Genomic DNA, 27,704 nt, shown 5'->3' on the forward strand with positions numbered 1-27,704 from the left:
TTCTGGTCTGCTCTCTGTCCTTCTGTACGACCGCTCACAGACACTTCAGCTCCTGTAGATACTGATACTGTAGCTCAAATAATAGATCAGAGATCTGGCTCAGTGCTGTTTTGTGTCTGGGAGTGCATCATTCACACAGACAGCACGAATACAACCCAGCAGCGTTATGGGTTTTCTTATCATTATGTGCCTTATTTTTGGCCAAAATTTAGGGCAGCATTGTATTTATCCTTCATAGAGAAGGAAGTCCCATAATGCATTGCAAAGAGCTCTTGAAAAGATGCACGGGCATGAATATTAATGTAATTAAATACAAACAGAAAATATTTCAATATAATTACTTAAATAGAAAGTATTGAATTATACTGAATGTAATTTTTAGAGAGAGGCTGTTTTTGCCTGTATTTGTCATTTAATTGTTTTGTTATTTATTTAGGCTAGTTGATTATTGATTTTTGTATATTTAGTTAATTATCTATTTTAGTTTATTTATTTACTTTATTTAGAATTATTTTTGTTGTAGTCAGTTGTTTAGTTTCTTACTTGCTTTAGCTATTTATTTTTTTGGTTGTAATTTTAGATATTTTTTAAATTTAAGTCCTTTGTTTTTTTTTTTTTTCATTTATACACCATTGTTGTGTATCTGTCGTTTCATGACACTATGAAGGTCCATTTTCAGACACTCGCCGTGTTTATTTCAGAGCTTCGGTATCACTTTATCGATGTTTACTTACTCCGTGTAATCCTGTAAGATCACTTTACATTTGTTTACTAGCTGAGCTTTGATACTGAATCTTATTTTTAGCTCTAGATATATGCTATTTGGTTATTGCAAAGATTCAAGAAGTATAATTTCACCCTGAATGAACATGAGGGTGAATATTGAATAATTTTCATTTATATGCACCAATAAAATATACTTGGGGAACTAAATAGCCAGATAGAAAAGCACACAGTTTAGAATGTTCCTTGATTTTGAAATCCACAATGCATCATGAAAATTTGTTATGAATCACCAATAGCCGTCGTTTGAAGTCCGTTTGTGAGAGCTGTTATTACTCTGGGAAATAATATTAACACAGATTAAGAGTTTCTGAAATGCTTTTCTGATTGGGTCCTTATAAAGTCTTCTGACACGTCGTCTCGCCTCTAAACTAATAACAGGCTAGACGCAGTATAAATATGATTCATAACGGCTGTTTGTGTCTAGCACTTTGACACTTTGTGTTTTTAATTTTTGCATTGTAAGTGTCATGATGATTTATTTGGCCATTAGGTTTCCTAAAGACTGACTATTTACAGTACGTCATCCCAGCGTGGTGAGTGTTGTGATGAGAATGACTTTTTTTATATCGCTGCTTGTTTGGTTCATTCATTTGTCATTCAAATTGTCCAATTTAGTTTTTATCTATTCACAAAACCGTGTGAATTTGTTTTGGGCTGTTTGGTCCGAAAAACTTCAGAGCAAGTGTACAAATATTGAGATGTTGAAAAGCGTGTGAAGGCTGACATTCGTGCTGCTGTTTCTCCTTCTGTATGTTTACTCGGAATAACAGACTCAAAGATGATTTTGTTATGATGAAATAAATGATTATTTCTTTTTCTCCCAGATAAGTTTGCTTTAAGTGACAGAATGAGATCACATTGATTTATCATTTATCTCTCTCTCTGTCTGTGTGTTTGCTGGCAGTTTGCCTGCTGGCACACACACACACACACACACACACACACACACTGTAACTGTAAGTAGTGACATCATCAGGTTTTGTCTTAGGCTACGTTTACCCAACAGAAACGCTGCATTACATTTAGCAGACGCTTTTATCCAAAGTGACTTACAGTGGATTCAGGCTATATAATAATTCATTTTTTTTATCACTATGTGTGTTCCCTGGGAATTGAACCCACAACCTTTTGCGTTGCTAACATAATGCCCTACCACTGAGCCACAGATGACGTATAACGTCTGCCAGGCCAGTAGTTGGCGCTGTCACCTTGCTAGTAAACCGTACCTGTAGGGAAGTGATGATTATATGATGTATATATCAATTCAACTTAAGAAGTTCTGTATATACAGTACCCTGATTTATGAAAATATCCTTTCTTTCTTAAAAATATGATATTTGATGGTTTATATTCTTACAATTTTAAAACCCGATCAGTTAAAAATGTTGTGAAATCTCAGTTATACTGTGTAAGGTAAATATTGAATGTTTTTCCCAAGAAAAGGAGATGTTTTGATGCTATAAATATATATTCGTACGGACCACATTTATGGTGCTGTTAGTTTGTTTTGGAGCCTGATGGCTGTAGTTACTGTAACCCTTCATTATAAAGGAGAAACAGCATCATTTCACAGAAGAGCAGAAGTCTTCGTGAAGTGAAGAAATGATCTCTCTGAAGGCGTGTTTCATCTCGAGGCTCAGACAGATAGTCTTGACTCTTGAGTGGGTTTGTTTCGGTTGGGTTGGATTCCTGAGGGATTGAGTGTGTGTGTGTGTGTGTGTGTGTGTGATTACGGCCGGGTCGAGGGCATCAGTGATTCTGAACTTCAGAGAGAGAAGCCCTGGAGAATCACTTTGTCTGTCCGACTGCTGTTCTTCTCCTCATTCTGTCAGACCGGCACGAGTCTCTGTTTTCTGTTCTGTTATATTCTTTAAACAACTATACAGTATAAAGTGTTAAATGCATAAATGTGCATAGAGCATAGAAAAATTTAATTCCGCCATTTACTCTCCAATTGTATGAATTTCTTTCCTTCAGATAAACAAATATATTTTGAAGTAAACCAAACAACACTGGACCTTGACCCCAGAGAGTGTAGTATTATGGGAAGCAGAATCTCTGTTAAGTCTCCTATTGGTTTGCACTGTGACCCAACAATTTATATTCACCCTATAATGTCTCTCCAGCACGTTTTCCCCTTCACACTCGGCTGCGTTCTCACACACACACACACACACACACACATCCATTAGGAGCTCCGTCTGGAGCTGGACTGAAAAAAATGACGGCAGATTTTCGCTCGGCGGTTTCGCTCATGCCATCCTTCATCTCTCCCAACTCTCTTAATAATGAAGCAGAGACAGCGCGGCCGTCCCATCTATATCCATTAACCAAATTAGCCCAATCCCACAGTAAAACAGCAGCATTCATGATTCATCAGCTCCGTCTCTGTCTCCCGTGTGGACCAGCAACAGGCTTCGGTTTACAGAGCTCGTGCCATTGCAGTTAATAACTTTTCCCTCATTCTTCGGGTCTTGATAGTTTTGGAGACCACATTTTGACAAAGACGCAGCTGCTTTCACTAAATATGCTCTGTATGTAAAAAGCCAGTATTTTGTTCAAATACTAAGTAAAAGCCACTTGTGTGTGTGTGTGTGTGTGTGTGTGTGTGTGTGTGTGTGTGTGTCTTCTACACACATCAGAAGGTCAGATCTGAAGCATCGCTGCTGTGGGAACAAACAGCACCCGCCGTCACACCTGTCCTCGTCTACACGGCCTGTCGCTATGACAACTTACGTGATGCGGTCACCATAGCAACAGCTGAATCCTTAGCCTTGGCTCCTTGTGAGGACCAGAACCGAGAGAAAGACGTTGACAATGCAGCCGGATAGCGACTAAAAGATTAAACTCCAGATCTCTGAAAGCACTGTCGCACCTTTAGTTTCCAGAGCTATTAATAGCAGAGCAGAGGCGACTGCTGCTATTTCAGGATGTGTTTTTGTGTGTTGTTGTGAAGGAATGACAAGTTTTGTTCCTCTTTGTCATGTTGGAGAAATGTGACACTGCATCCTTTCTTGATCGCATCAGGCAGAAACGTGAATTCTTTTAATCGTCCGTATGCCCAGATTAATTATCGTTAAATACACGTCGTCTGTAGTTCACCGGAAAGGCAGACATCACTTCACTTCAGTGCAATCGCTGTGTGGAAAATAAAAAAAAGTGTGCATTTCTACTCCAGAGTGACCCATGAGCTTTGTTTGATAGTGAATGTTAGAAATGTTTTATTTTATTTTATATCTAAACATTCTTATAACCATGTGCATTTACTTGAAGCAAAAAGACTTAAGATATTAAGTCTTGTTGTCTGAAAAATTTATAAAAATTAAGTGGGTTAATGCTTAAAATATGAAAATTTATTTTGTTTTCTGAAAAAAAATCTAAATTATGTGAGTTTTTAGTGTAAAATAATAACAAATATTTCAATAAACTTAATTCAAAGAGAAAACAAGATTACTTTTCTGACTGCATTGGCAGAAAATCACTTAATTTTGATGCATTTCTCAGAAAACAAGACATAATATCTATATGATCTCAGCAAAGTAGAAGTGCTCACTAACATAGATTTAGACAGATTTGTGAGCAGTAGCCTTTTGTGTACATAAAAAAAAAAGTATTTGAGTTCAGCTCATGAAAAATGGGAGCAAAAACAAAAGTGTTGCGTTTTCTAATTGTGTACGGTATTTGTATGTATCTTGATTTAAGAATATTTAGATATTTTAACTGGAAAGCACTTTTCCAACACTGTTCTTTTTCAAACACACAAATACAAATATTTACATTCATTTGAGCAACAGACACGAATCCTACTTCAAATCACGCATGTAAATGAAGGTGTTTTCTTTCTCTCTTGCGTTGCAGGATGTTGAATTGGTTAAACGTGTTCACTGATTAGTTTTTGATCTGGCACATAAATCACTGAGACTGTGAGCGAGTGATTTCAGTGCTTTTAAAGCATTTGGGCTGAATTATTGAGACGTGAGGAGAGGCTTGGAAGCGGCTGATAGTCTATTTTTACGTGGGCGCTGGCAGCGGGCCGAGATGAAGCGGCTTCCCCGAGCGCGAGCCGGACCGCCTGTCAGTGAATCTCTCCTCACGTTTCAGCTCGTCTCCATCTGCTGTTGTTTCCATGCCTTCTGCTGTCACTCACACACACACACACACAGAATGACCTTTCATTGTTCAGATGTGTGTGTGTGTTTAAGGGAAACCCCTGCGCTCGCTGCCAAACACGTGCATGTTTTTCCCCAGCTCTCATCCTGCTTGTCTTCTCGCTCGACCTCAGTACAGCAGAGAGAGAGAAAGAGAGAGAGAGAGAGAGAGAGAGAGACGTGTGCGGTTACCATTATTCCCCCGATATGAGACGAAAACACAATGACAGTCTTTGTGAAACACACACAACCTTTTTATAACCTGCAGAGAAACACGGAGGTTACACCTAGTGAACTGACTATATAGGCAACATTTACAGTTTCCAAAGATCGACACCTTTATGCTACTTTATAAAATGCCCCATTTACCCCAGACCTAAGATGATTATCTTTGGTAATCCCAGAAATCATCACAACAAGCTCAATGGGGGAAAAAATAATTAACTATGACCCCTTTATGAAATCAGTTTTATTTTTGCCTGATTTAACAATTCCCCTCTCCCCCCAAAAACAAACACTTTACAGGATTTAAATTCCATTTTAATAGTAGAATTACATTTTAGTAATATTTCTAATTAAATGAAATTGTTACATTTATACATTTTAACAACAGTTTATAAAATATTGACAAAAAACCCACTTTATTTTAAATTTTAACTTATTTTTGTTTTAATGGTTAAATTAGTTTTTTTGCAGTATAAAAACTTTTTAATTTTTTAATTCTTTTTAATTAATTTAAATCATGAAAAAAAAACTTTTGTCCTCTTAATTTAATGAGTTTATTCTCAAAATTTTATTTGGAAATAGAAATTTTGTAAATTTCTCTTGTTTCTTTCTCAATTTAATGACTTCAATTCTTTTTATAATAGCGTGTTATATCAGAAACATGCCTGTCCTTCTCAGTGTCACTAAATTGAACATGAAATGAATTTTTAAACCATTTTAATTTCCTAATACACACTCCTGGACTCGTGTTGGATAATTCATAAGTGCACATAAAAAATTAACGTCAATCAGCAGCAAAATAACTCTTCGTAGTGAATGTGTGTTTGTGAATGCATCTCTGAGATGAGCGTGTGTAACATGCAAGAAACCACAGTAATGCAAATCAATTAGTGATCACGCTAATTACTCCCTGATCACAGCGCGTTTGAATCAGCCAATCAAGCGTCCTCTGAGCTCTCTGAACGTTTATACAGCATCTCCTCCTGGACTCAAGCATATGTTGATTAATGAGAGGGAAAGTAGCCGCTTTCTGTCTGATGTCATGCTGCTCAGTGTGGTGCAGGACACGATGCTAATCAAGGGCTTTTGATGACAAATGTCTGCTTTTTTATTGTTAATAATATTAAAATATTATTTTATCATTAATGATTATTATATTATTATTCATATTATAATTTATATTAGGATTAGGATTTCAAAAATAATATTATTATTATTATGCTACAACATGCAACATTGCATGATTGATCATAAGACCAGGAATGCGCATTAAATAAGATTTTTTTTTCAAACAAATATATTATTATAATTACTTTTTCCCTAGCTAAATACATAAATATTACTTACTGTTATTATTATTATTAATAATAATAATATAATTTATATTATTACTGATTCTAATAATTAACATTACTAAAATGTATTAATACTGTTAATATTTATTATTATAATATATTCCATATGCATGTGGCTTTGAAAACAAAATTAAAGAAAATTTAATTTATTTATTTTTATTATTTTTCTCTAGATTTCATCGTAATTTTAGTTTTATAATAAAACTGACATTTATTATTATTATTATTATTATTTTTATTATTATTATTATTATAAAATAACATTCACAAATAGATTGATCATAAAATATGTTTAAAAATCGAGTCTAATTTAATTAACTAATTTATTATTATTAACATGCACAAATGGATTGATCATAATACAAACAATAATGTGCATTTAAAATAAAAAGAAAATGTATTCATTAACTTAATTAAATAATTATTATTATGTATTCAGGAAGAAAAGTGTGTTGACCCCATGAATCTTGAATAAAAGATTAAACATTAAAGAAATAAACTTTCTAGGCGTTGGCGTTTCAGTGCGTGTGTGTTTGCTCTGGTGTTGTCTGTACTGCAGAGCTGCTGCTAACGAGGTCTGTGTTTTTCTCGTATGACATTTGTGGCAGACGTGTGTCATTAGCGCGGGAGTCCTGCGGTGAGACACACACATGATCAGGACATCTGTCATTACCTGCAGCGCCGCAGCGGGACTGTGTGTGTTCGTGTGATCTGAGCGTACAGTAGGAAGCACCGGCTCATGACGTCAGCGACACAGCGTTCAGGAGTAGGAGTGATAAACAGATGGCTGATGCCACCACGGGACACACAGATCATATCAGACATACAGGAGAAGTGTTTGTATTCACTGTCAAAAGATGGGATTTAATTGAAAGCGTATAGATAACGTGACTTCAGTTGGGTCGCTTTTCTGGCTGTGTGCAAATATATAAACAGTATAATCTGATTCATGAGCATTTGACCCTCATGAATCAGCCAAACACTCAAGACAAGTTGGTGAATTTAATCAATCGATTCGTTAACTGAATTATCATGTAACTCACTTATTGAATGATTGTCAGATGTAAAGATGAAAAGTAGTTTATTGTAATGGTGATTTATTTTAAACAAATGCTGATGGGGGCTTGTTTGTAGTCATTTAAGTATTTTTTGAAGTTTGAAAGTTAAATATTTTGAATTCAAGTCTTGCAAGCTTAAAGTTGGAAGTTTTAATTATTTTTAAGATTAAAATAGTTTTAAAAGCATGTTTTTTTAAGCTATTTTAAGATTAAAGTGGTTTTAAGAGTTTAAGATGTGAAGGTTCTAAGTATTTTTTAAATTGAAATGGTTTAAAAACTTGCAGTTTCAAGGTTTTAAGTATTTTTTTAAATGGACAATTTAAAAAGTTTAAAGTTAAAAAAAAATTAATCATTTTAAAATTTGTTTAAAAAGCTTTAAATTTGAAAGTTGTTCTTTTTTAACGATTAAAGTAGTTTAAGAAGCTTGAAGTCTTTCAAGATTTAAGTAGATTTAACAGCAAGGTTTTAAGTTTTTTAAAGATTATTGTAGTTTTAAGGTCGATGGTTTTAAGTATTCCTAAGGTTGAAGTTTAAAACGCTTCAAGATTAAAAGTTTTTAAGCATTTTTAAAGCATTTTTATAACCTTGGTGTAAAAATTAAGTGTTTTAAGATGAGAGATTTAAGAAGTTTTAAGGTTTTAACTAGTGTAAAGATTTAAAGTAGACTTGAAGATTAAAAGTTTTTATGAAAAGTAGTTTATTGTAATGGTGATTTATTTTAAACAAATGCTGATGGTGGCTTGTTTGTAGTCATTTAAGTATTTTTAGGTTTAAGTTTGAAAGTTAAATATTTTTAAATTCAAGTAGTTTTGCAAGCTTTAAGTTGGAAGTTTTAATTATTTTTAAGATTAAAATAGTTTTAAAAGCTTGATTTTTTTTAAAGATATTTTAAGATTAAAGTGGTTTTAAGAGCTTCAGATGTGAAGGTTCTAAGTATTTTTAAAATTGAAATGGTTTAAAAACTTGCAGTCTCAAGGTTTTAAATATTTTTTTAGATGGACAATTTAAAAAATTTCAAGTAAAAAAAAAAGAATCATTTTAAAATTTGTCTAAAAATCTTTACATTTCAAAGTTGTTCTTTTTTTTTTAAAGATTAAAGTAGTTTAAGAAGCTTGAAGTTTTAAAGGGGGGGTGAAATGCTCGTTTTCACTCAATATCCTGTTAATCTTGAGTACCTATAGAGTAGTACTGCATCCTTCATAACTCCAAAAAGTCTTTAGTTTTATTATATTCATAAGAGAAAGATAGTCTGTACCGATTTTTCCCGGAAAAACACGAGCGCCTAGAGGCGTGACGTGTGGGCGGAGCTAAAGAATCACGAGCGCCAGTAGGATTTTGTGTTGAGCTGTGACACTGATCCAGAGGCTGAAATTTAACAAGAGCAGCATCAGCAAAGGCTTCTATATGTGGTATGTACTGAAACTGTATATATTTGCTTAGCGGTTTTGGAAAATGACTTAGTTCCACTTTGTCGTCTTTTTTTTTAAGCTGTACATGTGGAAAGTGCAGTTTGATAACAACATCGTATGTTGTTTACTTGATGTGCTTACGGGCCGATAGCTAAGTTAACAACACAGAGATATTTGAAGCAGTTTTACTCACCGCCTGCGGTTCCAACACACCATCGTGACCCTTTTTCGTTGGGATTGCATTATCCTTAAGAAATAAACGATGTGCAAATCCAGCGTCAACCTGGGCCTTGTTTGAAAAACAAGCATCTTTGAAATGCAGGGGAACAAACACAAACACTTGCACAACTCCGTTGATGCTCTGTAAAAATAAACTCTATCCACTGGTCCCTTAATGCTGTTTCTCTTTTGGTAATCTGTGCAGGGTTGTCTTGCCCTGGCAACCAAAAACACACTCCTTTTGTGACATTTCGCGACGCTCTCGCTCTGATCAGTGAAGTCTGTTGTGCTCTCAGTGCTCTGCTATACGGGAGCGCGCTCTTCCGGCAGAAGTGCTCAGGACCCATATAAGGAAATTCCGCTCCATCTAACGTCACACAGAGCCATACTCGAAAAAAACTTTCCGAAACTTGTGACAAACCGGAAGGAGTATTTTTGGAACAGAAATACTCCTTCAAACGTACAACTTAATTTTTGAAACTTTGTCCATGTTTAGCATGGGAATCCAACTCTTTAACAGTGTAAAAAACTCAGTATGCATGAAATAGCATTTCACCCCCCCTTTAAGTATTTCAAGATTTAAGTAGATTTAACAGCAAGGTTTTAAGTGTTTTTAAGATTAGTCCTTTTAAGGTCGATGGTTTTAATTATTCCTAAGGTTGAAGTTTAAAATGCTTCAAGATTAAACGTTTTTATGCATTCTTAAAGCATTTTTATAACCTTGGTGTAACAATTAAGTGTTTTAAGATTAGAGATTTAAGATTTAAGAAGTTTTAAGGTTTTAACTAGTGTAAAGATTTGAAGTAGACTTGAAGATTAAAAGTTTTTGTGAAAGCATTTTTCACTTTAAGTATGAAGATGTTTAAGCTATTTAATGTGTAAGATGGAGTGTGTGAGTGATGAGTTATGATTATGAAATGATATTTTAGTGTAACTTTTGACCGTCTGATCATATGTCCTCCTGGCATATTCATCACTCTTTATTGTATTGTGGGATCCAGTATTTTAGGCAGTGTGCTCTTTGGCTGATGTCTTGCAGGTAAACAAGCAGTGGGTATTTTTCCTGTCTCAGCACACCGTATGTGTTTGTTTGCGTGTGAAACCCAAGTGCCTCTGTTTGCAGTTTCTGTTTCTCCTTTCTGTCGTTGGCTCAATCACACAATCATGATCTCAGCATGACGGTTATGAGCTCTGTGTGCGAGAGAGAAATGCATTTGAAGATGCTCTAGTTTCGAGGAGAGCCCTGAAAACATGATATGACGTTGTGATGTGACTGTAATGGAGTTCAGATCCCTCCGGTCCGACTGTCAGAAGCACATCGCACTTTACTGAGAGAGCATGAAATGAATTAAACAGCACAGAGGAGCCGCGACCATTTATAATGCACAAGCAGATTGCATGCAGATATTAACACACATATAGGCTCCGTCCAGAAACATACTGATCTGCCTACAGAAACAGTATTTTTACAGCTTTAAAATTTACTATTTTATGCAATATATGAGTGTGCTGTCTGGTTTTCACTTACTGTAAATAATACAGTAATTCATATACATCCCAACTTCTTGATGGCTTAGCAACATGCTGTTTTGGGCACATGACCTGCAGTCCCTTAAAGGGTTAGTTCATCGAAAAATAAAAATTATGTTATTAATAACTCACCCTCATGTTGTTCCAAACCCGTAAGACCTCCATTTATCTTCTGAACACAGTATCACGGGTTTGGAACGACATGAGGGTGAGTTATTAATGACATAATTTAGATTTTTGGCTGAACTAACCCTTTAAGTTCTGAGGAAAATGCTGGAATGAGGAATAAAATGAGTATATTGCATAAATCAAGCAAATTTTTATATACGACTGGTGTTTTCTATTATCTGAAATGTGCTGCGGCATATTCTGTATGAATTATGTGATGCAGTTAACATTAAGTATGCAAAATGCTCACATTTGGGTTTGTGCTGAATTAAAATACAAGTTTATTGTGTTTATAATGCTTGTAATTGTGATAGATAGATAGATGGATAGATTTAAAAAAATAAAATGTGATTTGTAAGCCAATGCAATTTTTTTCCAGAAAATACTGTAAATATTTTTATAGTTCTTTTTAATATATAGTTTCTTTTTTTCAATAAAAAAACAATTCTATTCTTAATATTTCATATTTTAAAATCATTTTTAATGAATTAAATAAGTTCAATTTGAAACTATTTTACATTATTTTGTAATATAATAATAAAGTGTGACTTCCACTGATGCAACTTATTTTCTAGAAAATTTTATAAAAGAACAGTAATTCTGTTTAATTGTTCTTTTATCTAAATTATTTTAAGATTCTATTTTATATATGCTGATAGATATATGTTATATATAGATATGATCTAAATAGATATATATTGTATATTTTTTTTTCCTTTTTATTAAAATTTTTTATCTCTTTAAAAAACTTTGAGTTTCCATGTGAGCAGAATTATTTGTGTGTCGTGTGGAGTTCTTCTAAATCAGTCTCTTATGAGCTTTTATTCTGCCTTAGAAGACTGCCACCGGTGTAGCTCACTGGTTTTTGGAGCAGATCCACAGACACAGGTTTTGTGTGAGTGTGTGTGTGTGTGTGTGTGTGTGTGTGTGACCTAGATAATCAGTTGCGTGCCAGGAGCGAGTGTGAGTGTGGATGGTGTGAAATGATCCTGCTCCGCTGCTTTAGGGGACGAGGACACACCTGTAGATGTGATACACACACACACACACACACACACTCGTCTGCCAAGCCATTAGCTCATTAGCTTCTGATACGCTTCCACCCTTCATGTGACATTCATGGTTTTCCCGCCACAGGGCCGTCTCACAATCCCTCAAAAGAGCGTGAACTACTCGCAGTGCATTAGTCAGATAATAACAAACTAGCTGTCAGCAAGTGTGTGTGTGTGTGACTGTCAGTGATAATATTTGAGTGACGGTGAATCACAGCGCTGAAGCATTGCAAATAAAGCCCTGACAACACATGATTGTGATCTGCGATCACTACATGACTCACTTCATCTGTATTCAGAGCTGTTTATGTTCAGAGTTCAGTACAGAGTTCATACGTCTACTACATAGCATGTTTGTTTTAAACAGCATTACTGTTGACAGATGAATGGATGGATTAAACACTACATTTGGAACCATTCATGTGGGACACAAAGTTTGTTTAATTTTTAAATTACAGTACAGTTTTTAAACTACAAAAAATCAGTCTATCTATCTACAGTATCTATCTATCTATCCATCCAGTGGAATCTTTTGTAAACTAAACGTGTTTCATGGAGGAAGCTGTTTGAACACATGGTTTATTCTGCTCAAAGTGTAGCAACTAAACTACTTGCAAAGTATTTTTTTCTTTTAATTTGGATTTAATTAGATCTGACATCTTCCATAGAAAATTTCAAAGTGCTTGTTGCACAGTGTCTTGACAGTAAAAGGACACATATATTGATTTGATTAAATAAACCTTGTTTTAGCCCAGGGCTTTCCAGAAATGCATGCATTTAATTTATTATACAATCTCTATCAGAGATTTTTTGGATTTTTAGCTCTTAATGTTATTACAAAAATCTATTTATCTGTCACGTGCATAAGCAAATCAGAGCAAATGAAGCGCTGTTAGTATACAGATGAAGTGCATTTGCTGGGCTTTAGGCTGCTTGTTTGGTTAATGAAGGCACAGGGCACAAAGAGAGGTTACAGTGGATCTGATCTCACACGTGCGGTGCATGACAAGATCATTAGATCCTGCACACGCTTCACACCAAACAAAGAGCCTGCTACAGTGTCCTGATGCTTTCTGCTGGCTTTGTGCTGATTACAGCCCTCCAGACAAGTTAAGGCCTCATTAGGATGCTGAAACAAAGACAAGAGACAGGCTCCTTTGAGATGCTTTCTAGTGTGGACAGACCGTCCTGCGAACACGTCTTTTCTCATTCAACAGCGCTGGCTTTTGCCTTCAGCAATACTCTGATCCGTTATTCTAGCGCTTTGTAGCAGTTGCACATCACCGGTTTCATGCATATATAAATTTTCAATATATAATCAATTTGATTTTTTTTAAACCTACAATATAATGCACACACACACACACACACATATTTTATATATATATATATATATATATATATATATATATATATTTATATTTATAATTGTAAAATATTTGAATAAGTTATATTTTTTTTTTATCTGATTTTATTTTTGGGCTGTATTTTATATTTTATAATATAAAATATATCAAATTCATTGGCTATTTTTTATTATACAAAGTGTTTAAAATATAGTTTATGTTTTGTATGTATAGCTCGTCTGATTTCAATAAATTATTACAAATAATTATTTATATAAAAAATAAACATTTTAAATATTATAATTTTTTTAGTGTTAAAATATATTTTTTTTAATTAAATATTTATAAATCTCTGATTTATATATTTTTTGGCTTTATTTTATATTATAGAAAATAAACTATGCTATATTTTATAATATCAAATATATTTTATGTTTGTATGTATAATTTATCAAATAATTAAGAGTGAGTTCAAATAATTAAAATATTACACATTTTAGAATTATAAAAAAAATAAACCTGTAACCATGCATATATAACTAATATAATTTTTTATATGTTATTAAATTAAATATTTATAAATCTCTAATTATATTTTTGGGCTATATATATTTTAGAATATAAAATATGCAAAATATATAGTTTGGCTATATTTTAGAATGCAAAATATTTATTCAAATAAATAAAATATTGCATATATAATATAATTGTTATTTGTAAAATAAATAAACCATAACATAATAAATACATTTTAAATATGTTGTTAAATAAAAATATCTTATTTGGCTGTATATTCTAGCTTTATTCTAGCGGTTGCAGATGATGGGTTTCATGGCTGCAGTGCAGTAACGAGTATAATTGAGTGTAATATGAAGTGTGTTATGTGTGTTTGAGTGACGGCCCGCGGGTCTGTGTTGATGTGTGATTTCTGAATAATAAAGGTGATGTGTGGGCTGAACGCAGCTGCTGTATGCTCTGACTCACTCATTTGACGGCGTTTATTGACATTAAATATTACACACCCGATGACCAGCCAAGATACTGAAGACTGTTTAGCTTCGGTGTGCGTGGCATTGTCATAATAACAGTGCTGGAGGGACTTGCAATGCAATTTTTTATACATTGCACAGCTGAGCACTAAATCAATACACCTTCCCAAAAAGTCCTTCGTCTCTCTCATGTGAAAACAAGGATAAATACACACTGAATAAGTGAATAACAGTTGTTTCTTTCTCTTCCCAGTTCATCGCGTTCGCCTCCTTGTTCTTCATCCTGGTCTCCATCACGACCTTCTGCCTGGAGACACACGAGGCCTTCAACACCATCATCAACAAGACAGAGGCGTTTCACAACGACTCCTTCACGGACTCCAGCCAGCAGTACGAGATCGAGACGGACCCGGCGCTCACCTACGTGGAGGGCGTCTGCGTGCTGTGGTTCACCTTCGAGTTCCTGGTGCGCGTCACCTTCAGCCCGGACAAGCTGGAGTTCGTCAAGAGCATCCTGAACATCATAGACTTCGTGGCCATTCTGCCCTTTTACCTGGAGGTGGGCTTGAGCGGACTTTCCTCTAAAGCGGCCAAAGACGTGTTGGGTTTCTTGCGCGTGGTCCGCTTCGTGCGCATCTTGAGGATCTTCAAGCTGACGCGGCACTTCGTCGGTCTGCGTGTATTGGGACACACCCTCCGAGCGAGCACTAACGAGTTCCTGCTCCTCATCATCTTCCTCGCGCTGGGCGTCCTCATCTTCGCCACCATGATCTACTACGCCGAGCGGATCGGAGCCAGTCCCACCGACCCCACGGCCAGCCACCACACTATGTTCAAGAACATCCCCATCGGCTTCTGGTGGGCCGTGGTCACCATGACCACTTTAGGCTACGGAGACATGTACCCTCAGACGTGGTCAGGGATGGTTGTCGGCGCGCTCTGTGCCCTCGCCGGAGTGCTGACCATAGCCATGCCTGTGCCAGTCATCGTCAATAACTTCGGCATGTATTACTCGCTAGCCATGGCCAAACAGAAGCTCCCTAAGAAGAGGAAGAAGCACATCCCTCAGGCGGTGCAGACCAGCTCGCCGTCCTACTGCAAGACGGATCTGAGCACGGCCTGCAACAGCACGCAGGGAGAGCTGTGTTTGGAACAGAGCCGAGGACTCGAGCGCCATCGCTCAGGTGAGAGACGCTCGCCTGCTTCACACGGTAAAAGCTTTTTTGGGTGTTCAGTGACTCTGGATGCTGGGGGTTTGAAGTAAAACTTAAATTGTAAAAAAATGCTGTCATAGACATTTAATTTAGGCTTTTATTGACATATAAACATGCATATATAGTAGTGGTGGGCATAGATTCATTTTTTTAATCTAGATTAATCTCACTTTAATCTTGGAATTAAAGATGAATCTAGATTAAAATGGCTCATTTGAATTCTGCCGAAGGCATTCAGAATATGTGTGTTACCCACATAAAATAATGACTAAAAGTAATGTTAAGTCTTTGAGAATGGGTTTCTCAAGACAGGTGGGGCTCATCTCCTGTTTCCAAAATATGGCATTATTTTATGCCGTTATTTCCCTGTCAAATGTCAAGAGCGCATTATTGTGCAATATTGTATAAGTACATTAACATAATGCGCGAATCTCTCTGCTCGCGCGCGGGAACTGGGCACGCGCTCTCAGATACACGTTGTATGTAAATGTTGTAAACCGATTTAATTTAGGCTTTTATTCACATATAAACATAAATAGATGCATTACAAAAGCTTCGTTCTAGGTATGTGTGTTTATTTGTGAATAAAAGCCTAAATTAAACATGTTCATCATATAAAGCAATTGTGTTTTTTTCACTAGATTTGCTTTATGAACTTTTTGTATGTTTTTAATGTTTTGGTTAGTTGGACTTTCAATTCAAAAAACAATTTAGGAAAATCTTAATTTGCTTCAAAGATTAAACAAAATCTTTTATGTTTGCAGCAGCATGAGGACAGAGTTTTCCTTTTTACATGAACTATCACTTTTAAATTTGTTGGTAGTTTAGCGTTTAGAATTTATGTAGTTAAACTTTAAATACTGTATGTTAGATGCCAAATATCTGCCAAATGCATTCATGCATGGAAATTTAAATTTGTGCATGCTAAAAATGACCAAAAAAAGTAATGAAAGTCCATATAGCTTGTGCACTATATTCCACTAGTCATATAAGAGCTTTTGTGTGAGAAACCGAGACAGAAATGTAAATCATTCACTCATATCATACTCACTAGTGTAGCTCTTAATCAGTCACATGACAGATATTAGCCAATGGCATGAGCCATCAATGGCCTCATTGTTTTTGAATTGAAAACAAGCGTGAAGAAGGGTTTGAACAACGTGTATGGCCAGTTTCATTTTGACTATTGCATAGAGTTATGAATTTCGGATTTGTATTTCCTGGCTGAAGCTGATATTTCTTGGAGATCGGAGCATGAGAGGCTGCAGATCTAGCGCAGATCGCCTGTTGCCACGGAGATAAGGGTGCGAGGAGATGGGCTGCGTTTCAGTCTGACATAAGAGACAATAGTGAGAATGAGAAAGTGTGCGAGCATGTACAATGCATGCTGGTCTTTTACACATGACTGTTTTTAGGGTGTATGATCCGAAGACAAGGTCTGAACAATAGGAAAAACTCATGGAAAATTTGGCCTTGGATTAGCTGTCCAGTTGTTTTTGAGCACAAAAATACAAATGTGTTATGCTAAATCAGAAATGCATCTGATCTGGGTCAGGTGAACCTGAAATCAGTCTAATTATACAGTGCTAATGCAGAGTACTGGAGATCACAAGCTTTCTTCAAAGTTGTACTAAAACTTAAAAGCAAAATGCGTTCCGAGGACAACTGTGAAGAGCTTTTTTGACCCACTTCCAATGTTGACTACTGTACACTAGAGCTGCACGATTAATCGTTAAAAGATCGCGATCTCGATTCAGACACCCTCTCGATCTCATTTCTAAAAGACGACGATTCCCCGAGTCTGTTAAACCTTTGACAAAGTCTTACCGGATCATTCAAATCCGTGCGCGCACTGCCGCTGACACAGAGAGAGCTCTTACCATGTTTGGTTAAGAAACATCTTCACAAACAGTCTTTTCAACTACACGGTATTATTTCTATCTTACAGTCATTTATATTATCACAGAAATATAAACATTGATGTCTATATGGCAGCGATCAAAATATAACAAATCCCCTTTTGAAAGTACTGCGCTTTAAATAACGTTTGTGTCGATTGCATTGTTTCACCACTAGGTGGCGACAAGTGTCTTAATTTATTTGTCAATTAATTAATTTTTCATTCAAGAGAATCGTTCAAAAACGCTGATTCATCCAGAAATGAAACAAGTGTAGTAGGTTTATGAGTGAGTCGTTGAATCAGTGATCTAAACAACTTTTTCATCATTCTAATATTAAAAAAACAGGGTTTTAAATATATTATATATACACTACCAGTCAAAAGTTTTTGAACCATAAGATGTGTAATGTTTTTTTAAAGTCTCTTCTGCTCACCAAACTATATTTATCTGATCCAAAGTACAGCAAAAACAGTAAAGTTTTGAAATATTTACCATTTAAAATAACTGCTTTCACTTGAATGTATTTTAAAATGTAATTTATTTCTGTGGTGTGCAGCTGTATTTTCAGCATCATTACTCCAGTCTTCAGTGTCACATGATCTTCAGAAATCATTCTAATATGCTGTTTTGCCGTTCAAAAAAAACATTATTGTTATTATTATTATTATTATTATTATTATGCTGAAAACAGATTAGTAGATTTTTTTCAGGTTTCTTTGATAGAAAGTTCAGAAGAACAATAATTGTGTGTAATAGAAATATTTTGTTATAAATGTCTTTGTCACACTTGATCAATTTAAAGAATCCTTGCAAAATAAAATAATTAATTTATATACTTGTGATAATGATAATGTTAATAGTAATAATAATAATAAAGAATCGTAGGAGAATCGTGATCTCTATATGAGATCAAAAAATCGTGATTCTCAATTTATCCAGAATCGTGCAGCCCTACTGTACACAGATGTGACATTACTAACATTTAAATCATCACTGTGTTTCCATGATCAGTGTTGATAATGTTAACCAAATCTAAAACAATTAAAGGTTGTTTCCAATTATTGAAATAAAGCAGAAATAAAAGAGCAATATTTTCTAAATATAAATGTTTTCATGGTCAGTGTTGCTAATGTTAAAATGCTAAAGCTGATACAACTTATGTTTAAGTTAAAATACAAACAAAATAAGTTTGTTTTAAAAATACTAAAAACTAAAACTGAAATAAAAATGAATAATAATAAATATTATTATTATTTTAAAATAATTTAATTGCCTTAGCAATTAAATTGAATAACTAACTTAAGTATCTATTTTAAGGAAATACTGCATTCAAAATAAATTAAAGCCAAAATAAATACTCTTGAATATTATAATATTATATATAAAAAAATAATAATTTAAATAAAATAAAATAAATATTATTTTATTTTAGAACAAAAATAATAAAAATGTTAAAAGGATAAAAAGAACAACAACAGAAAAAATCATCTGAAATTGATGCAACCTAAAAATATAAAAAAAAAGCTAATTAAAATATAACAAAATACTATAATAGTATGAATATAAAAATAACACTGTAATCGATTGAGAAGTGTAAAAATGCACATTTAAATGCATATTTTATTTATGAAAATGTGTTGAGATGAAGTGATGGATATCAGGCAATGATGTATAAAATGACAAAAAGTGCTCAAATGAACATTCGTGTGATACATTTAACGATTATCCTTTCAAGCTCTGTTCCAAAACCTTGCCATGCATAATTTTCCATTGCCTATTATTTTAATTCCGTCTCCTTCCTCACAGATGTCTGTCTGTGTTGTTATATTTTCATGAATAAATGATTCAGGATCTTTTTAAGCAGTGTTCCTCGTGGGGATCATTAGTTTGGTCCCACTATGTTCTGATGACTCACTCGTTCGACCTAGTTTTGCTCCTATTTCCGTCCTGTGTTTGACCTCTCACCCCTGTCTCTAGCCGGTCTGTGTCCCAAATAAGCAACTGTCATTTTTCACTGTTTCCCACCAGTGCTGTCTGCTGACTGCAGTGCAGGAAGTGACATCACCATGTCTCCAGAGGAGCGGATACCCATGCGGCTCTCCAGCACTCGAGAACAAGACCATCACACCGAAGGCACCTGCTTCATGTTGGCAGCTAGCGAATACACCTGCACAGCAGACGCACCTATTTGCAAAACAGGTACCTGATCGACCAATCACATTCCTCCTTTCTTTACATTAGCGTATATGCGGTCCTTTAAAACCCATTTCATCCTTTTTTATTGAATATCTTCCATTAATTCATCCGTAATCAACATTCACCCATGGATGGAAATGAAGGACTGTTATAAGCCTTTTATAAACTTTAAGATGGATGCACCGGTGCGCTCACTTTCTCTTAAAATACTCCCTCATTTTTGCTCATACAGATAAGAGTAATATGTCTTTCGAATCTGTAAAGACTCTACGTTTATTTACGTGCACTCACAAAACAACAACACATTGTGCTTTTGTAAAATAAAGAAAGCAAACAGGTTGTTCTTTCTGCCGTTTCTGTGAACTTGAGTGCTTCCTCTAGAGACATAAAAAAAATATATATCTAAAGAAAGTGAAATGCCTTCTTAAAAAATAAACCAATTCAAATGGAAGACAAATGTGACCCTGGACCACAAAACCAGCCTAAAGTTGCTTGGATATGTTTTTAACAGTAACCAAAAAACAATTGTATGGGTCAAAATTATAAATTTTTCTTTTATGGCAAAAATCATTAGGATATTAAGTAAAGATCATGTTCCGTGAAGATATTTTGTGATTTGTGAATATTTGATTAGTAATATGCATGCATTCATTTGGACAGCTTTAAAGGTGATTTTCTCAGTATTAAATTTTTTTGCACACTTAGATTCCAGATTTTTAAATAGTTGTGTCTCGGCCAAATATTGTCCGATTCATAAAATACTACTATGATACATAATTATTAATACATATTATATTACAGTAATTGAATGTAGATTTTTTAAAAGTATAAACTACTACCATAATGCACAATTCTCACCATTTAAATTTAGATATATTTTATTAGTCATGAAAATAACCCTAATCCTTTACATTAATTACTACTATTATGCATAATTATTTCATAATTAAAAATGTAAATATATATTATATTACAATAATTTTTCAATAAATTACTACCATAATATATATTTATTTCACAGTTTTAATAAAACTGTTAAATATTTATTGTTACTGTAATGAGAATATTTTCATTTTGCATGAATTACTACCATGATGCATAATTCATTATAATAAATTATACTAATTTAATATTGACATATGTTGCATTACAGTACCAAACATTTAATTTTATTTTACTTAACTATTTAAATTTTAGATATGTTTTATTGTATATCTGCTCTTTATTTTGCTGTCCAACATTTTCTGGTTTGCATGTTGCATTGCTTTGGCTAATGTGACTGAACTATTACCCAGCGTTACCCTGTAGCCAGGCAGATGTTGAGCGCCTGAGGCCACACGCCACGCTGTTTGACACACACAAACACTAGGCTAATAACCCTGCTGGGAGGTCAAACGTGTGTGTGTTTGTAAGGTCAAGCTCTGTCTGCCGTCCCTCAGCACAAGCAGAGCAAAAGGCCATCAGAAGGTTACAGACAACCGCTTAAATACACTTATTGTCGTATGCCTGTACATGTCAATACACACACACACACACACACAATTTAATTTGTTTGTTTGTGCATTTATTTATATATTTATTGCATATTTTATCTCAAGCATCAGGACATCAGCTCTAATATGTTAGGGCCAATGTTTTATCTTTTAGTTTTATTTTATTTTATTTTATTTAAATATATATATAAATATATTTTTTTTTTTATTATTTATTTATCAAAAATTATATTATCAGTAAAATTGTATCTAAATTTGTAATTATTTATAAAACATTATTTAGATGTATATAAACAAAAATATATATTTAATAATTTAATATATTTTTAATTCACATTACTTTTTAAAATAATTCTGATATACATGATATGGTACTGTACTAATCAATATTATTTTCTTGCATTGATCATGGTTCCACGAAGTATAAACAACATTCTAGCATTACATATATGGTCAGGACGGATAACTGTACACCGTTTGTGCATCGTTGGTCAAACTCTGTCCATAAAAGACTTGAGCAAGAAATGAGGTGAGGTTTGTTAGTTGGCATTTCCATCCAGACTGGCTTTTGTTGAAATATCTGTGTTGAATTTGATTCATACCTTTCCATCATGTTCATCATCATCATCACCATGATCATCTTCATCATAATCAGCATAATTGGGCTGTGTTTCCACCTTCTGATAAGGTTGTAGTAATTTGTTAAGGAATGAAATGCTTTGATCATTGAGCAGTTGAGAGTGCATGATTTACACACAAACTGTGTTCAGCCATCAAAACGAAACAAAGACAAGTCAAAAGTGTCTCGGATGAATCTTCCAGATGCTTCAGTGTTTGATGGCTCTGATGGCTGGACGTGGTGTGTTTGTCTCGTCTCACGCCGTCTCGTCTTGTGTTCTGTGCTCTTCATGTTGCGTCTGAAGGCTCTGACAGCGTCTCTCTCCAGTGACCTCGCCCTACAGCTCTCCTGCCCCGCCCATCCGCTGAGGCCACGCCTACTACTAATGACTCGGCCTGCTGTGGGCGGGGCTGTACACTATCCTCTCCCTCCATGAATATAGCCATTATTATTTACTGTACATAAGTGATCATGTAAAGTTCGTACAAAGAAATATTGGGGTAAACCTCACAAAATTGTTCTAGAAATTTTTTTATTTTACTTAATAAAAATTAACCCTTTTGTTTTGCATTCTGAAATTTCAATTAAACATGTTTATTAATACTCTAAAAATGTGTGTTCTTTATAATTCCTATTGTTTTTAGTGATGAAGAATTAAAATAAATCAAAGTTATTTTATCAATTGTTACCTTAATTCTTAATTACTTTACAATTTACATTTTTCAAATAAATAGTGAAATCGTAATGAGAATGGGTTGTTTTTTTATATTAATTATATGTTATTGTTATTACACTATATATTGTTAATAAATATGTATATATATATAATGCACAATAACTTTTAGATTTGAAATATATATTGTATTAGAGTAAAGAATGAGATATTTTACATAAATGACTACCTTGATGCATTAAAAAAACAAGATTTATTTTGACAAATTACATAAATAATAATAATTATTATTGATAAGTATAAATAAGTATATATTGTATTACAGTATTCATTAAATGATTTCCATGATGCATTACTACCACAATATACATATTTTACATAAATGACTACCATGATGCATATTGATTTTAAAATGTAAATTAATAAACACTTTATTACAGCAGGGAAAACAAGATTTTTTTTTGACAAATTAATTATTATGAATAATAACAATAAATAAGTATATATTGTATTGAACATGATGCATTATTAACACAATGTACATAATTTTAAATAATGAGTAATGATAATATTGTTTATTATTCTGTATATTGTTATTCAATTATGAAATGTAATTTATTTGCATAAAATATGGAAGGAAAAATGTGCTTAATTGACATGAAAACAATGTCACAATGCAAAACAGATCATAATGGTCCTAAAAACTGGCTTCATTTTTTTTAATGTAAAATAATTCTTGAACATTTATTTGCGAGATTGTCCCATCTGATGTGATTTCCGATCAGAAGCAGATTTAGTGGTGTCTGTCTGCCTGTGTTGGTGTTGCTGGACGTCTGTGAAGCATGACTTGTGTCTCGTTGCACTGGTTGTACACACAGATAACTGCTCCGAGGTTGTGTTCACGGGGCTCAAGCGAGCAGAGGCCAGCGTTCGGTCTTAAAGGGAGACCAGACTTGTGAGACTCAGGTAACAGACGCTCTCTGCTGTGTGATGTCACTGGGGAGAGAGAGAGAATGACTCTGATTGGCCGAACTCGATCTGATCGCTCTCAGATGCTGCTGATTCATAAGGACTTTTTATAGAAAGAGTTCAAGTCAACATGAAACACCACTGCATCTACTACATTTGATTGTAGCACCCTGTCCTCTCAAAAACACCTTCCTTTTCTAATTGTGCAAAAGAAGTGCATGTTTTAACTTTTTGCTTAGAAAATTCAGTGTTTTTTTTTTTTTTTTGTGTGTGTGTGTAATTGAGATTTTTTTTAGTTTTATTAATATTTTTAGTTATTTTTACTTTCTGTTTTCATTTTAATTTTAGTTTTTCATTTTAGTTTAATTATAAACTAAAAATAATTAGGTTGATTTTATAGTTTAATTTTAATTTTTCTTTTTTTTTTATTAAAAGTTTATATAGTTAATATTTTATTTCAGCTGTAATTTAGGTTTTATTTCAGTTTTCAGTTATATCATTGAGATGCAATTAAATGATTTTTATTAATATTTTGAACTGATTTTTCTTTTTAGTAATTTTTATATATCTATGTTTCATTTTATAGTAGCATTGAGATGCTGTTATAGTTTTTATTAATATATTAATTTGGTTTTTATTTGATATTTTCTGATTTCATTTTAATTTTAGTTACTGTTTAAGCCATTTTTTTGTATTATTTCTATTTAATGTCTATAATTTTTACCCATTTTCATTTAAGGTTTTTAGTTTTATTTCAGTTTTAATATCACTGAAATATTTTATAGTTTTTTTTTAATTGGTTCTTATTTTCTCTTTCCTATTTTAATTTTAATATTTATTTTTATTTATTTTTTTATTTTTATTTTTTTTTGTAATTTTATTGTGTATTTTTTTGCCATTTTTATTTATTAATTTATTTGTTTACAAAGTTAGAAAATTAATGTTATTTTGCAAACAAATTTTGCCTACAGAAAATGAAAGCAGACATTACTAACCTAATTAGAGCCAGTTGTTTAAATTGGAGGGGTTGAATAATTAGGAATCGAATAAGTTTTTGCCCTTATGAATGGTGTGTTTGAAGTCTTGATCTCATGTTGATTTGATCTCACTCTGTTGATGTAAACTGTAAATGCATCAATGAGTCATATATATTTCTATTCATGCTTGCAGAAACATTCGTAGCCATAACTAATTTAACACATGGTCCGATCTTTCATTATTAACTACAGACTGACAGCTCACGTCACCCGAGTCATTCATCTACATCCTCTGACCTCTGTGTCATTCATATGTGCCATGTGTGTTTGTATTTAATGCTAATTCACAGATTTGTCCTGAGCATCATGTGAGTGAATCTGGAAGAGACGGTTGCTAAGCAACTGGTGTAGGGAGATTTTGTGTCACGCATCCTCGGCATAAAACTTCATTTAGCACTTTGTGTCCACACCCTGTGCAGTGTGTTACCTGAACAAGTGCTGTCTGCTCGCTGTGCATGTCCTGTGTGTGTGGATGTACATCACTGATTAGCTGCACACCTAGAATATACGTGTGTATTTAGAGATGTATGATGTTAGGGCAGTCTCGTAGAAATATCCATGTCAAATTTCAGCCCAAAATCAAAATAAAAAATGCATTGACACATTTTCACAAGCATACTTTCTGTAAAGTTTACTGTGATGCATTACATTACAGCGTTTTTTATTACTGCCTGGACACAATGATTCAAAATCATGATTGTCAAATAATGTCATAATGCAAATTTCATTTACTTTTCATCCATGATATTTAACCCAGATGTTGTTTGACAGTATTTATAAGATTAACCTGTTAAGAAATAGTAATAGCAATATATTTAGTTTTTAATAACTTTTTAAAAGAGACAAACAATGCATAATGAAAAATGAGCATATAAGTACATTTTCTTAAACTACCTGTAATGCATCAAATCTCATTACACAAAGATTTTATTGTTTTGGTTTTGTAAATATTCAGTAACAAATATAGTACAAATACAGTACCACAATGCACATTTCAACAGTCCTAAAAATGTGTTAATATCCCTTCTTATTCATGCAAAATATAATTTCTTATGTTTTATATTAGGGTAATATTTGACCCAGACATTTGCTTTACATTATTCATTAGATGTACCAGTTAAAAGATGCAGTAAATGTTTTTTGAAAGAACAAATGGCAAATATTAAAGCTTTATCTGATTATATAAACACACAGAACTTATAAATAAATGCATAAAAACATCAAGCAGTTATATTTTGCATGATGAAAATTAAACCTTTTTTTTTTTTTTGCATTGCACATTAAAATAATTATTGTATTTTGTATCTTTTTAGTGTATATTGTATTAAATTCAGTACAAAAAAGAAAATGTCAAAATGCACATGCAAATCTTAATAGCCCTGATTAATTTCCCTTTTTATTTAAGCAAAATATAGATTTGAATTTTTATTTTGGGGTGAAATTTGACCTAGATATTATTCATGAGATTCACCTGTTAAGACGTGCAATGTATTGTCTTAAAATTACTTTTTTTTTTTTTTAAAGAAATGTCTCTTTGTAAAGAAGAAAAGGCAAATGTTGATGTTTTTGTGACTCAGTTCTGATGCACAGGATGTTGTTGCGTTTTCAGCTACTGTATCACCTCTGGCTGATGTGCAGTTTATATCAGCCAGAGACGGGGAAGGCGGGGCCAGCAGAGACTCAGATGGATTTGATGAATTGGATTGGACAGTCTGGAATAGAATAAGCCTCTGATTGGACGGTTCTGAAAGCGGACGCTCTGTGAACACAAACCTCACTTCCGGATCGATCAGACCGCTCAAGACCTGTGGATTTTCCCACTTTTTTCTGTGTGGATACAGACTGAAGCCAGTTGGCGCAAAAAAAAAAGAAAAAAGAAATCTCACGATATGGATAGTGAAACGTTTCCTGCTTAAAACGACTCACCATTTAATGTCCCATCTGTATAAAGGACACACATCCACCTGTGGCTTCCCCTCTGTGTCAGGTAGCAAATCAAACACCCCTCGAACCCCCTTCCAAGGCCTCTGTCATTGCAATAAGTGTATTAAGATGTGTAGAGGCACAAGTGTTTAAAAATGAAGTATTAGTGTATTGACTATACTAAACCACAGTGTAGAGAGAGAGTAAACATGATACGTTTAATAAATGTGACCTTCAGTCATTTATGCTTTTTATTTACTCTAGTATCTCTGGTGGATTCCTTGTTGTCTCTATATGTGTGTGTGTGTGTGTGTGTGTGTTTGTATTTGGGATGTTGATCTCAAATGGCACACTTAAAGGAATAGTTCAGCCAAAAATGAACATATACTCACTCTCATCCTATCCCAGATGTAGATGAGTTGTAGATGGAGAAATGTAGCATTGCATCACTTGCCCACCAATGGATCCTCTGCAGTGAATGGGTGCCGTCAGAATGAGAGTCAAACAGCTGATAAAAACATCACTAATCAATCATTCACAAGCAATCCACTCCAGTCCAGTCCATCAGTTTAAGTCTTGAGGCATTTTAACTTCAAATCACTGCTCTTTCCAGTGATAAAGTGGTCTGAATCAGGAGAGAAATCAGCACAGATCCAGCACAAGCCAAAATATCTCTAAACAAATATATGGCTGATTTTGATGTGAGAGGAGAACAGGAGATGGGCTTTTTCATAAGAGGAAGCACTACCCAGCTAATAGTTTCTTAAAAGTTCTATAACATTCTTAAAGTGATGTTTATGAAATGTTCTTATAACGTTATTGATGCTTCATATACATTGAGAGAAAACTTTCTTAGAACAACATTCTCAGAATGTCCTTGTGATGAAATTTGAACTTGATGAATGTTCTAAGAAACGTTTTTGGAACTTTTAAATAACGTTTAATGGACTTTTTACATTCTTAGAATTTAGAAGTTCAAATATTGTAATATTTTTGGGTGAAAGTAAGGAATTTTTTTTTTATAAACGTTCTTATTCTTTCTTATTACGACGATAAAAATTGGAGATTTCAAAACGATCTTCCCACAGTGTTTTTCTAAGCTACAGTTTACCTGGGTTTGGACTAGTCTTTTGGCCAAAAGCAACAGTTTAAGGTTAAATCATCTTAATAATTGATTTGTTTCTTACAAACACACAGCTCTTTGCTGATGGACCGGAGTGGTGTGGATTGTGACGTTTTTATCAGCTGTCTAGACTCTCATTTTACATTCACATTTTATCAAATGTTCATTTTGGGTTATACAGACCTCATGAAATGGCTTCAAAGCACATTATTAAATAAGCACTATGCTTTCATTTGCACAGCTGCGTTGATCCCAACTCTACGCCATTGGT

General features: G+C 33.8%; 1 protein-coding gene across 2 annotated transcripts in view; it reads left to right on the forward strand.

Moving 5' to 3' along the window:
* Window positions 1-26,564, forward strand: part of kcnc2 (potassium voltage-gated channel, Shaw-related subfamily, member 2) — a 36,493-nt gene extending 9,929 nt beyond the window's left edge. The window contains exons 2-5 of one of the 2 annotated variants that reach the window (XM_052554988.1): window positions 14,539-15,496; window positions 19,429-19,599; window positions 23,260-23,347; window positions 25,997-26,127. In XM_052554988.1, coding sequence (XP_052410948.1) covers window positions 14,539-15,496; window positions 19,429-19,599; window positions 23,260-23,321 — 1,191 coding nt within the window. In that variant the 3' untranslated portion in view covers window positions 23,322-23,347; window positions 25,997-26,127. Of the gene's footprint in view, window positions 1-14,538; window positions 15,497-19,428; window positions 19,600-23,259; window positions 23,348-25,996 lie in introns of both variants that reach the window. The other variant, XM_052554987.1, reaches the window with a different exon arrangement.
* The last annotated feature ends 1,140 nt before the right edge of the window (window positions 26,565-27,704 follow it).

Source organism: Carassius gibelio, chromosome B4 (genome assembly GCF_023724105.1).
Source record: "Carassius gibelio isolate Cgi1373 ecotype wild population from Czech Republic chromosome B4, carGib1.2-hapl.c, whole genome shotgun sequence".
Classification (NCBI taxonomy): domain Eukaryota; kingdom Metazoa; phylum Chordata; class Actinopteri; order Cypriniformes; family Cyprinidae; genus Carassius; species Carassius gibelio.